This window comes from Terrapene carolina, unplaced genomic scaffold (assembly GCF_002925995.2).
Source record: "Terrapene carolina triunguis isolate 2854851 unplaced genomic scaffold, T_m_triunguis-2.0 Scaffold32200, whole genome shotgun sequence".
Classification (NCBI taxonomy): domain Eukaryota; kingdom Metazoa; phylum Chordata; order Testudines; family Emydidae; genus Terrapene; species Terrapene triunguis.
The window spans coordinates 526,486-540,075 of record NW_020696551.1 but is presented as its reverse complement, the minus strand read 5'-3'; the positions used below and the strand labels follow the sequence as shown (position 1 = coordinate 540,075).

General features: G+C 51.1%; 1 protein-coding gene across 1 annotated transcript in view; it reads right to left on the bottom strand.

Moving 5' to 3' along the window:
- Positions 1-13,590, bottom strand: part of LOC113409303 (copine-5) — a 130,466-nt gene that overhangs the window by 14,717 nt on the left and 102,159 nt on the right. Inside the window, exons 11-14 of the mRNA XM_026663065.1 lie at positions 12,246-12,287; positions 11,781-11,856; positions 8,082-8,135; positions 6,944-7,005 (exon numbers count right to left, since the gene is read on the bottom strand). Coding sequence (XP_026518850.1) covers positions 6,944-7,005; positions 8,082-8,135; positions 11,781-11,856; positions 12,246-12,287 — 234 coding nt within the window. The remainder of the gene's footprint in view (positions 1-6,943; positions 7,006-8,081; positions 8,136-11,780; positions 11,857-12,245; positions 12,288-13,590) is intronic.

Here is a 13,590-nt window from a genome sequence, read left to right as displayed (position 1 = left end):
ACTGCAGCTAGCATTCCAGCCATGGGCACACAGACTGACTTCCTGGTGCCTCATGCAAACTCTTACCTCCTGAAGCCTGTGCTCCTCCCTCCAAGTTCCATGCAGATTCCTACAACACCAGCTGAAGAAGTAGCCCATAAATCCAAGGTACCCTTGCACCATAGCTGGAACGGGGGGTGAGTAGGCAAATTTAGCACTGTGTTTTATGTGCTCCGACACAACCTCTGTTCCTATGTTTCGCTGAAGCTATTCTGATGCTTAGGGTAGTGCAAGGGTGGGTTGTAACTGGCAGTAAGGGGACGAGTACATTTCTTAATGATATCTTGCTGCAGGATTACCTCCCGAGAAAGAATCTCCATTGCTTGGGATGTTTCAAACTAGGATAATTTTATGTCTCTGCAATGTTTTTGACAGGTGACAGGCTAGATGAATGCTAACGACCAAATTCTGGGCCAGATCCTCAGCTGGTCTAAATCCATGCAGTGAGGTCAGTGGAACTATGCTGATCTATACCAGCTGAGAATCCAGCCCTCTGGTCTCAGATACACTGAAGGGAATCCAGAGTAGCTCCAAGGGAGTTACTCCAGATTTACACCAGTGTAACAGAGCAGAATCTGTTCCTAGGTATTATTACACTGAGGGGAGGAGCACCCCACGTTGAATGCATGGAAATGGAGGAGATATTCTGTGTGATTGAAGCAGGAGATGGGTCCATGCACCTGGCATCTCTTTGGAGTGGATTGGTGGCAGGAGGGCAGTGAGGAGAAGTCTGGGGAAGCAGGGCAGAGACAGTGTGGTGTGGTCACAGATTTCCACAGCTCAAGGACAGAAAAGTTGGCTCCTTCGTGGGAGCTGCCTCTGCAAGTGCTAACACGCTGGGCTGTCCCAGGGCCCCCGGAAGCCTGGCTCTCCATTCTTTATAGTCCATCTTGATGGCAACTCGGAGCCACGGGAGCACACCTGGCTCTGGAGAGCAGAGTGGGGATTTAGCATTGTGTTGGCTTGGGCGGGAGGGGGCAGGTCGTCCGCTCTTCACTGCGCCTTGCTAACTTCATCTGCTTGGGATCTACGGCACTGCCTGAGGAGGAGCTGGGACCCCCAGCGCTGGCCTAGGCTGTGCCCTTGGAAACATCTTGCCAGTCCCTGGAGAGCATGGCGATTCCTGATAGCCCCCCTGCACATCCCTCCCCGAAGAGCCTCACAAGTGAGACTGGTGGGAGTGATGCAAAAGGAAACTCTTCTGTACAGACCTGGATTTCATTTACTGCATGGACTTCCCCACAGTGCCACAACCCACCCCCAACCCGCACCTCCCAGTATACACACGTGAACTCCTCATTCCCTCCCTAGCCTGTTTCACACCCTCATTCCCTCCCACAGCCCAGCGTATACCCCTCCCTACAGCCTCATTCCCTCACACAGCCCAGCCTACACCCCCATTCCCTCACACAGCCCAGCCTACACCCCTCCCTACAGCCTCATTAACATAAGAACATAAGACTGGCCCTACTGGGTCAGACCAAAGGTCCATCTAACCCAGTATCCTGTCTTCCGACAGTGGCCAGTGCCAGGTGCCCCAGAGGGAATGAACAGAACAGGTAATCATCAAGTGATCCATCCCCTGTTGCCCATTCCCTGATTCTGGCAAACAGAGGCTAGGGACACCATTCCTGCCCATCCTGGCTAATAGCCATTGATGGACCTACCCTCCATGGATTTATTCCCTCCCACAGCCCAGCCTACACCCATATTCCCTCACACAGCCTGGCCTACACCCCACCCTACACTCTATTCCTTTGCAAAGCTTGTCCTACACCCCCTCACTACACTCACCACTTCTTCTCTCCTCCCCAAATCTATTCCAGGGAAATGCTTTCCCCTCGATGGAGTGCAGCAGATTGTACAAGGGAGCCCACCCCGCCCCGCCAGTCCTGGACAGCAGCCCCATCGGGGATCCCTGTGAGTGTAATGCGATCAGCCACCGCATCTGAACCATTCTGAGCCCCTCTAGTTAGAGCAGAGCCCAGACAGCCAGTTGTCAAGAACGGGAAACCAATCCGGTGAGCTCCTCAGTTGCCACAAGGTAAAAAAAATCATGGTTAATGTGACAAAACAGCCCCGTTGTTGGGGGCAGAAGGGAGATGCTCACGGCTGTGACAGACGTCACCGATGTCTGTACAAATGTAACACTGCCTGTTTCCAATATCACACCGGCGGAGCCGCGCGGGGAATCTTTGTTCTGCCCTGAGAATCACAGGGAGGGGGGAAGGGGGCAGAGGAGAAAGGAAACCCACTTCATACAAGATCCTTTTCAGCACAGTGGGTCAGTATCATAATCCTCATCTGTAAAATGGAGCAGCTGAGGAACAGAGGGGGCGTGGCTTGCCCAAGCTCATACAGACCTGAAGAAGAGTTCCATGTAAGCCCCAAAGCTGGGCTCTCTCACCAATAGACATCGGGCCAATAACAGATATTACCTCACCCACCGTGTCTCTCTAATACCCTGGGACTGAGGCAGCTACAGCTACACTGCATACAAGGTCATACAGTGAGTCAGCAGCAGAGCAGTCCTACCTCCCACTCCTCTATCCACTAGATGTCCCACCCTCCCAGAGCGGGGGCTAGAACCCAGGAGTCATGGCTCCCACACAGCATTCTCCATTAGCCACACAGCTGTACGGGACCAACCTTGATGCATACAGGGAGCTCCTGTTTATGGGCTAGTGGTGAGTGGGGTGTATGAAGTCATTTCTCCAGGTTCTGGGCCAAGCTAGTCACAACCTACGCTGACAGTTCCTGGCTCTCCCCAGGCTGACTGTGGTCTGGAGCCGGAGGTGAAAGCAGCAGAAGCTCAGGTGTAAAGAACACAGCCAAAGCTTCCCATGAAGGGGCTGCGCAGGTGGTGCTGCTGCTGACACCTGACAGGTAGGCCTCTGACTCGCTCATCTGCATCCTGAGGCACGTGCCCTCCGGATCCACAGGCAGAGGGTGCTGCAGGCCTGGACTGAGGTGCCCCGAATATGAACACACACTCCCTAGCCCGCAGACAATAGTTCTGCCAGTCCTCTGTACACAACGCCCACCCAGGAGGCCTCCCAGGTTTGCAGGAATCTGCTGCCTTGCCCAGAGGCGTAGCGAGTGCCCTCCGTACCCTCCGACCGGAGGGGGCCCCGCAAGGAAGGGGGCCCCTAAAAATGGCAAAATAAATACCACATTCCAGTTTCTGCATTGTAAGGGGCCCCGCCCGGACATATGTTCGGAGGGGGCCACCGTTCGGAGGGGGCCACGTTCTTTGTTGCTACGGCCCTGGCCTTGCCACAGAGTCTGTCTCACTGGTGGCCAGGAGCCTCTGCAAACTCTGTGCCCCTTTCTCTCCATCTGTCCAGGTATCCCTTCTGGGTACCTACGTGTGAACAGGTCTGCCCAAGTGCAAGGAGCCATATGGTGCCATTGCAGCACAAGTGAATCTGCCCAGGAGGGGCCCACACTACAGATGGCACTGGCAGCATCACCTGCTTCAACCCATCACCGTCTGGCTTCTGCATCCTTGGCCATCAGTCCAACCAATTTGTAAGCAGGCACCATGCCATCCCAACAGGCCAGCCAGAGGACAGAAGGCAAAGAAATTAGGTGCCCAGGGCATTTGCACAGAGCAGCATTCTCAGCCCATGGAACTGCTGTTGTTCTCAGATGCCCTAGCCAAGCCAACCTCTGTTGCAAAGCCAGCACTAGTCATAGAAAGTAGGGATGGAAAAGTCCTATTAGCCACCCAGCCCATCTCCTGGGGCCAGTGCAGGGCTGTATCCTTCCCTGCAGGGCGTTCTCCAGTGGGAGAGTCACCCATGTGAGACAGTGCCAGGTCACCCACTATATTTGGGTTCCATATATGAGTAGTTTATAAAGGGTTAATAAATGATCAATAGATATTTTAATAAACAGTTAACAAATCGTTACGAAGTCCAACAGATCTACAGGTCGCTTATACCCATCATTGTACTGATGTGCTCCTACCCATCATCTAGAACACATTCTCCTCTCTGCAACATGCTGCTGACATCTAGTAACCCACTGATACACAGGTTTCAGAGCAGCAGCCGTGTTAGTCTGTATCTGCAAAAAGAACAGGAGTACTTGTGGCACCTTAGAGACTAACAAATTTGCTCTAATAAATTTGTTAGTCTCTAAGGTGCCACAAGTACTCCTGTTCTTTCCACTGATACACAGATGCTACAGGCTCAGAAAGGGGCTGTGATCCTGTGATGGAGCAGGGAACAGGGCAGATTTGACCTGGGAATGTTGCAGGGAAGTTGCACTGGGGATGGGGGACTTCTCTTGAAGGAAGCTACCTGAGCTGTAACCTGAGCCAGGAGGGGGGTTGGGAGAAGTGACACCTTCTGCCCGGGAGACTGAACAAAGGAGAGGGGAGCGGGGGAGAAAGCTGCTGGAGGAGTTTTTAGTTTCAGTTTGGGCTGGGTGGTGCAACGCAGGGAACCCCAAGCTGGGGGTCTAAGCTCCCTAAACCCCCCAGAAGGACTTGATTGAGGGGTTCTGGTTGTACCTACCTGCTCTGCTTGGGACTGTGTTCCTGTCATCTAATAAATCTTCTGTTTTACTGGCTGGCTGAGAGTCACGGTGAATCTCAGGAAGAGGGGTGCAGGGCCCTGACTCCCCCACACTCTGTGACGGGTCAGATCCCCAGCTGGTATTAAAGGGTGCAGCTCTGTAGACTTCAATGAGGCTATGCTGAGTTACACCACGGGGGGATCGGCCCAAAGATCTCACTGTTAATTAACTATCCTGATATTTAGCCTAAACATTCCCTCTTTTAATTTCATCACATTGCTCCTAGCCACAGCTCTGTGCATCCCTCTCTTCCTCCAGGGGGCCTGATTCTCTCTTATTGTGCTGGTCTCAGAGGAGTAACACGTCCCCCCCCTGACGCCGAGTCACTGGTGTGAGATGAGAACCGGGCAGTTGGTGTTTTACATCCTTCCAACCTGTGAAGCCATTCGCTGGTGGGAGCCGGCTCTTTTAATCTTCCCACAGCAATTAATCCTTCCTGCTCCCTGACCAAACACCCCCAATTTATCAACATGTTTCTATTCATGTGGTGACAGTGCGAGTCCAGGTGGGGCTGCACTACCACTGTAGGGAAGGACTGACACCTTTGGGTGGCTAATCTGAGGGCTTTCAACAGAGCCTAGCCCTCCCGCTGGCTCTCTGCAGGGGGGTGAATTTCACCCTTAATGAGATGTACCCAAATCAATACCCCTATCTGAACTTGGGGCATTTGCAATCTAGTGCTGAATCCTGAGGCCAGAGCCTGTCTGCCAGAATCCCCTCCCAGAATTCTCTAGGCCATTGTGTGGCAATCCCACTGGGCTGATGGCACTGCAACCTCCATCATCTCCCTGATTGTTAAGGACAGTAGCAAAGACGTCACTGGAGCCCAGTCGACATAAGGAAAACAATCTGTTGCCAACAATGCTTATTATCAGCAATTGGCCCCTCCAGCAGCTGGTCTGCTAGTGCAGATGGGATCAGACTAGTTTCAGCACTGTTAGAGGAAGCTTGATTGAGACTTTAATAGCACATCAGATGGATCCCTTGATAAGCAGTGTGTAATGCTGGCAGGCCAGATGCCAGCACTTGCCCAGGCTGCAGGCATTAGCTTAGAACTGGCAAACTAATCACCTGTATGTTAGTTTTGCTCAAAATAGGTATTAATCTTCTATGAATGCAGTTAGTGTTTAGATGAATGCAGTTAGTGTTTAGACTCTGAAATGCTTGTAAGTGGCTATATGCATTAATCTCACGAGCACTGTCTGTAGTCCATGCGATAAGGAAATATGTAAGTTTTGCTTCATAACTTTGAAAATGTTTGCTCTGAACTTTTGAACCCAGGTTAAAATTAGATGGGCTCTTAAGGAACATCGCAATAAAAATGATTGGTTAGCGGCCCTCCTGCACTTTGGAAATGCTACCAAGGAAGTTCATCCTGTGGACTTGGAAGCTGAATTAAGGAAATAAAACAAAGCCACGGGAAAATTTTCCATCTCTCTCTTCACTGTTTGAACTCTGACAGGGCCAGAGACTCTAAACTGAGACAGAGATCCCCACGGGTTACCTCTGGGTCTGCCCTGAAAGACAGTTTGAATTGACAGATCACTACAACTTTATCACCTTTAGGATTTAGATGTGAACTCATTTGGTTGTGTATGTTTGCTTGCTTTAACTTGTAAATAACTCTCTTATTTCTTTTTCCTAGTTAATAAACCTTTAGATAGTTCAATACAGGATTGGTTACAGGCATTGTCTTTGATGTACAATCTAGGGTACCAATTGATCTGGGGTTAGTGACTGGTCTCTTGGGACTGGAAGTAACTTGAACATTGTGTGATTTTTCTTGTAAGTTTATCACTAAGTCCAGTTTGTCTGGGTGGCAAGACGACTGTGACTCTATGGTAAGACTCCAGGAGTATACATTTCTTATTGGATGGGTGAAATCTAATTATAGAACATACCAAAAGTTTGGGATGCCCGCCCTGTTTTCTGACCGTGCCCTGAGGCAGGCACTCATGGTCGCGAGCTACTCCCAACAGCATGACAGTGGCTCAGTTTTCTAGTGTAGCTGGGGCCTAAGAGGATCAGAAAGCAGCAGAGGCTGGATCCGTTTTTGCCAGGCACCGTACTGCCCACTCAGGGCTTGCCACCCCTCTGGGAAGTTCAGGCAGAGTCCTTGTTAGCTGGAAGGGTCCTGAATTTACACTGGACATTGCAATGGGATTTCTTGGTAGCTACACCATCATCATCACAAGCCAACACAGCATTACTGGGCAATTCACTTGTCCTGAAACAGACAGTGGTCCTATCCTCATCTGGAGCCAGGCTGGTCAGCACCAGGATCACGTTTGTTTAGGAAAGGAAACCATAACCTACTTACCCTCCTTTGATGTAATCCAGGAAGGTGTACTCCGACTCCACGGTGAATGAGAGCAGCGTCACCTCGGAACCAAGAGACAGGGTGGCACGTTACACAGAGCCCGGGACAGCAGGGATCACTGGTGCAGTGCTGAGTGCTGAGGAAAGGTGCTAGTGTGATGTCCCTGGAGACTATCGATTGCCCGTCAGCCCAAGGAAGGAGTTAACTTCCCCACCCTGGTCTCTGGCAATGTGAGTCATGTTGGGCTGGTCGGACATTTTCTGTCAAAGCTATTTTTCAGTGGAAAATTGGGTTTTCGCCTACAATTTTTTTGGGGTGAAAATATCTGAATTCCATGGAAAATGTCTGCATTCCTTGGAAAATCCCCCTAAGAACTAAAATACACTGATTTTGAAATGATACTGTAGCACTTCATGGGAGTTGTAGTTCAGTCACTTCATGCTCCATTCTTCTCTATGCGCTGGATTTTCCAGCAGGACTACATCTCGCATGATGCCCCAGGACCAGGGACGCCCAAGTAACACTTCCCTTCTCCAAGAGGGGAGACCGTGGTGCATCATGGGAGATGTATACCAACCAAGAAGCCTGGCCCATAGAAGAGGATGGAGGTATGAGATGCCCAAGCTCCAGCTCCAACAAGGCACTGCGGCAGCATTTCCAAATTTAAATGTTTTGGTTTTCAGCTGAAATCTTCTGAAATTTGAATTTCTGGTTGTCACCATGGATCCTCCCCGCCACCTCATTTTGAACCAGCTCTTGTTTCATGTCTGCCTGGAGGGCCCATTAGTTTCAGTGGGTTGGTGATTCAACAGGAATCACAAGTTTCACTCTTTGAAGGATGTCTCTCATCCAAGATCTGACAGCGATCAGGCCTCCTTAGCTTATAAGATCAGAAGAGAAATCTGTCCACAAGAAGCTGATTGGTGACTGAGTGGTTCCACATTTCTAGTGATGTGGCAGAAAATTCTGACCCTTCATATCAAAGCATAACATGGGGGGGAAATATTGTCGGGGAAAGAATGCTTCTGATTGGTTGGTTCTGCACGGCAGCTTGCCATTGGGCAACTCGCCATCCGGGGATAATCATCTCCTGCCTTCCTGGATAGCTTAAATCCCAAAGAAAAATAAGATCACTTACTGTTCCCGAGTTAATGTATTTCTTTTTCTTCATTTTCTTTTTGGGATTCACCACCTGAAAGACGAAGGAAATGGAAGAGACTGAATAACCTGCGACACAAAGTGAAGCCTGTTTATGCTAGCACAAATGACACCATTGGCATAGGTCCCTCAGCAATAGTGATGGTGGAGGTTGTCCATTTTTATCAGTGTGTCTTCTTCCTGCTCTATCTTATTGGAGAGTGAATAACCACAACTGAATACAGTGTTCCAAGTGAGGGGCATATGATTGATTGATAACATGTTCTCAGTGTTTTCTATCTGTCTTTATCCATCGCGTCAGATATTCGGACATCAGAACAAGTCTCCAAATTATCTGGATGCTCATCTTTATTTTTAGTCTGAGATATTTCCCCCTCCCCTCCCAAAAAACTTATCATCAGCAAAGTAAAAACAACCCATCTTGCTTCTGATCTTTATATAGCCATCTCTTAGCAGGGATAAGGATGGAGGCAGAAAAGCCTAAAGCAACAAATTCAGCTCTCAGCAAAGGCAATTCTTTACGTCTAGCTTGAGCAGCCCTCGGGATGCCAGAGAACATAACGTTTCTGTTACTAAAGGGAATGTTTCCTTTCTCTGTCCCAAAGCATGGTCCCAATGCTAGGAAAAGATTTATCAAGAGATTTCAGCACTGACAGTCCAGTCGCAATGTGGCGTGAATTGGGGTAGCCCCCGCTGAACTCAGCTGAGCTTTGCTGATCTACAGCAGCTGAGGGACAAGCCCCATGGGAGCAGTCACCCTGTGCCGAGGTTCAGCTGGAGGCATAGGCACCACTTACAGTCCTCCCAGCAGGGCTTATGGAGGATGGAAACGGTGCACGGGCCCCATGGGGGCTCTCTGCAGAGGGGGATTTCACTCTCGAAGTGCATGCATGGCCCCATTATCACAGAATCTGTGCACCTCACAATCTTTACGATATTTACCCTTCCAACCCCCCGTGAGGCAGGGCAGGGCTATCAAACCAATTTTACAGATGCGGAACTAAGACCCAGAGAGAAGTGACTTGCCCAGCATCTCATAAGGATTCCATAGAGGAGAAAGGGACTTGAACCCAGTCTCCAGCTAGCATCCTGACCACTGGGCCAGCCTTCTTCAGGGCTAGACTAGCACTGTCCACATTGTTAGACGTGGAGGCCAAGTGACTAGTGATTTGGGGTACCTCCATTTTTGAGCACCCAACTTGGAGACACCTTGAAGGGGCCTGACTTTCAGAGGACTGGTGTTGGGCCCTTTCTTACATCAGGTCCCTTTAAGACATCTCAAGCTGGGTGCCCAAAATCACTGGCCGCTTTGAAAAAGCTTGGCCAGAAAGTCCACTCTTCAAATGTCCAAATTCTGCAGGACAAAGCTGCCCATGCTACTTTCCACAACCCAGCTGCTCCATAAGGGCCCAGGTCCTTCCAACACCTGGGATGGGGAAAGCGCCCAGATCTCCTGACCCTACTGCTCATCTGGCCCTCTCCAGCAAGTCCTGGTCTTCTCCCAGCCCAGCAGCTCTGCTGGCTTCCCCGAGGCTCTCAGTGATAACCAGGAACATGGCCTTTCCAGCCAGCAAATTTACATTTTTGCTCTGTCTCCAAAAAGAGCTAATCTGAAATCACTTTTCCCCCTGCCCTTCATGATGATCCGTTTTGATAAGGTCTTGGGAATTCATCTGGAACAAAAGGCATTAATGATTTGAACAAATTATACGCAGTCTCCCCCACTCCTCCCCTTCACTCCCTCCCCTCCTCCTGCTGGAGGGAGCCCTGAAAGCCTGCGAAGGGACATGCTGGGACACTAATAATGTGTCAGAGCCCAGGCGGCCATGCTGAAAGCTGGCCTAGAAACGTCACATCAGATGGTATTAAAAGGGAGCTGCCACAGTTAAGGCATGGGGAGTGCACAAAGCACTTTGTGAGAGGGGAGGAAACCCAGTGCAAGAACGCAGGGGATTCAAAGCCATGGGGTCGTTGCTCGGATTTGCTTATCGCTGACACACCGGCTCTGCCATCTGCACAGGGAGTTTTAAGAACAGAGGCCCTCAGCCAACGGAGCGATGCTGAGTCACAGCAGCCAAAGCCGCCTGGAGACTGCACACTGTTACTCTGTGCCCTGCTCTGTGTCTCCACTTACACCTGTGCACAGCGTTGCCCTGGCTCAGCTGACATGAAATACGCCTCAGGTTTTACTTGCTGTGGCGTGCCAGTAAACAGCCAGACCCAGCATCGCCTCCCAGTGAGCCATGTGGAGAAACACCGGCCAGGCCCCACCAGGCAGAATGCATCAGTACTAACCCCAATGAGTTCACTGGTGAGGCAGCTACATGCACTCTGTTCTGGCCAGATGACATCGCTTGGGGTAAACTGTGGCCAAGGTGCTGACATACCGGGATTGTCCAGACTTCAGTTAGTGCGAGGTTAAATTTCTAGGCGAGAGTCCCTGGAGGGTGTAAATCAGCATAGCCCCATTGACTTCACTTTATGCCAGCTGAGCATCTAGCCCACAAGGTCACCCTCACCGAGGTGTCTAGTCTCCTTTCCCATTGCTAGTTCATTGCACTCCTGGATCCTGAGACTGCCCCAGCCTCCTGGAAGGTTTAATTAGGTGTTGCAGCCAAGGAGCTATGACAAGCAGAGCCCAGTAGCAAACAGAAACATGGGAGTATCCCGGAGTAACTCACAGATGGGTTTGTATCCATGGTAAAATCCCTTTATGGTTGTACAGTAGCAATTTGTTTGTATTATTTATTACTGTCGGGAAATGTCTAATAATTGGCTTTTATACAGTATTTTTCCATGAGGAGGCTTGAAACATCTTTATTTCTGAGCAATTTCCTGCCAATGCCCTGAGTCCTGAGCAGCTGCCCTCCCTCTGTTCCAGCCCTGAGCCCCCCCATCCCCTGCTCTGCCAATGCCCTTGCACCCTCGCCTCTGCTGTTTCAGTCTTGGGCTCCCCACAGACCCAGTTCTGCCGATGCACCTCGATCCACCACTGTTCCAGTCTCAAGTTCCCCACACAGCTTTCTGATGCCCGTCACTGCTCACCGGCAGTCCTGGCCATCCCCTGAGCAGGGACTCAGCCGTGTGCTGATTTTGTTATTGCAATTATTGTTATTTATTATTACCGGAGTGCCAAGACGCCCTAGTCACGGACCAGGACCCCACTGTGCTAGGTGCTGTACAAACACAGAGCACTAAGACGGTCCTTGCCCTGTAGTCAGATGTTCTCCAAGCTAGGAGAGACCATTAGACTCATCTCCCATGTGATGTCAGCATGCAGTGAATCCAGGCCATCCGAGGTGGGCAGCCAGTGTGTGACAGCAAACCGATTGGGTGGCATTTGACATCATTGTCACTCCCTTTCCACAGATGCAAACAACTGCACAAGGGACTAGGCAATCATCAGCCCTGATCTCACAATGGTGTCACGCTGGTGGTGACCACTGGCCAGACCCTCAGCTGGTGTAAATCAGCGTAGCTCCACTGGAGTTACTGGACATTTGCCAGGTTACGCCAGCTGAGGATCTAGCCCAGGAATCACTCCTGATTTACACTGCCTCTCAACACGGGAGCACGCAAGGCTGGTGGAAGGGACGTGGCCCAGCACAGTGGCGGCCTGGCTGCCCAGAGCTTGGCTAGTCCTCTTGATGGGTTCTGGGGGTGCCCCGTCTGCACTCACCTCGTAGACGTTGAACTGGCTTTGCCCGCGGGCCAGCTCCCGATAGCTGGTTGTGAACTCCCCAATGAAGTCGTGGCTGCGCATGGAAAGAGAAGCTCTGTGAGAAATGCTCTAGTGATGGATTGTCAGCCTGGGGGTCATGCCCAGGTGTCAAGGGGCCATGACCACCTTAACCTTCCCATACTGCTAAGTGGGGGTAGGGTCCTGGGGGGAACCACCACTGCAGAGTTCACTCAAGCTCCTTCTTCCCTCCTTGCTGTCTCTTTCTCAGTCCCCTCTCTTTTCCTGTTGTCTTTCCCTCTCTGCTGCACTGGGATCACAGACAAAGCATCTCTCTGCAAAGAGAATGAGTAATGGCTGCAGCACAATGGCCCTGATCCTTCCCTGGATAGAGTCACTGCACTTCAGTGCCTAGGCTGCTCTGGCAGATTTGAGGTTTGTATAGCTCTAGCGAGTCCCCCTTACCTGCCGTCCCGGTCCCAGTCGTACACTTCCACCTTGATGGTCCTGCAAGACACAGTGCCATAGTTATTGCCAGAGTCAGGGTGGGACGATTTCACTAAAGGATAGATCAAATCATCCCTCTGCCCCCACATGCACAGCCTAGACTAGCATCAGCATCTTCTCTGGCCCTTCACTCAATGCTGCTGCAAGAGTCTTCTTCTGTGCAGCCCGGAACAGCCTTGTCCATTCTCCATCGCCTCCCAGGTCTCAACACATTCCTACTTTCCTGGTCTATGGCCTGTAAGTTCTTCATCCCTCTGCTGGTCTGTGCTATGTATTGCTCCCCATCTGCTTTCTCTGTACACCTTTATCCTGCCCTCTCTTCATTGCCTCCTCACTAAGGCAACCAGGCCTTTCTTTTCAAGCCCTCTGTATAATTGTGCCTCACCAGGGGGCTAGACTAGCTGGCCTCTTGAGGTCCTGTCTGCCCTACATTTCTGTGGTTCTGTAGGTCTCTAACCATTCCCATCACCTGTCTCTGGGCCAGGCCTAATTCTGCAGCACCTTAGAATAGCTCAGCACAGAGCTTCCAGTGGTGTTCAGCACAAGTGTGAACCAGGGCCCCCCAGACCTAAAGGCAGGAGGTGCCGACCTGCCCGGGGATGGGGAAAAGCCGTACCAGACTCCCACCCCTATGGATCAGCACAGCTCTAACACACCCTCGCTCATGATGCTTACGCAAGGGAGCAGAGATTTCTGCACGAACCCTCCAGCCGATGTGGACGGACATTGGTCAGAAGCCAGTGGCTGCACCCAGTGGGCAGGGAAGGAGTTAATACTCAAAGCGCTGTCTCAATCGGGGAAACAAAGTGAGGGGGTGGATTGCGTGTGTTGTCTCCATCTGTGACTGGCTTGGCCCTGGTGTCTACGTTTCCGTGGCAACTGAGGCTAAAAATACACTTCCAAAAAAATGGTGGTGGTGGCGGGGGGGGGGGGAAGACCCACGCAACAGTCAAAACAAACTAATTAAATCTCCAGCGCAGGAGTCGGGAGGATAATTAAAAATCATTTTAATAATTTGTTTGGACTTGCTTGGAAGCAGGCGAACGAGTTAAGTGTGTGAGGTGAACCCACCATGCTCCAGAGACCAGCAGGGCTGCTGAGGAGGGCGCTAGGATCATTCCAGGAGCCATGGGTCACCAGGTGCAGAGTGCTGGCTGGTGACTGCTACCCTGAGATCTCCACAGAGCTGCCCTGGACCAGGAGTCGCCAGAGCGGATCAGAGAGTGGGGGACATCTAGCCTCAGTTTCCCACAGTGCCCAGTACCAGCTACTTCAGAGGAGGGGGCAGAACCCCAGTGGATAA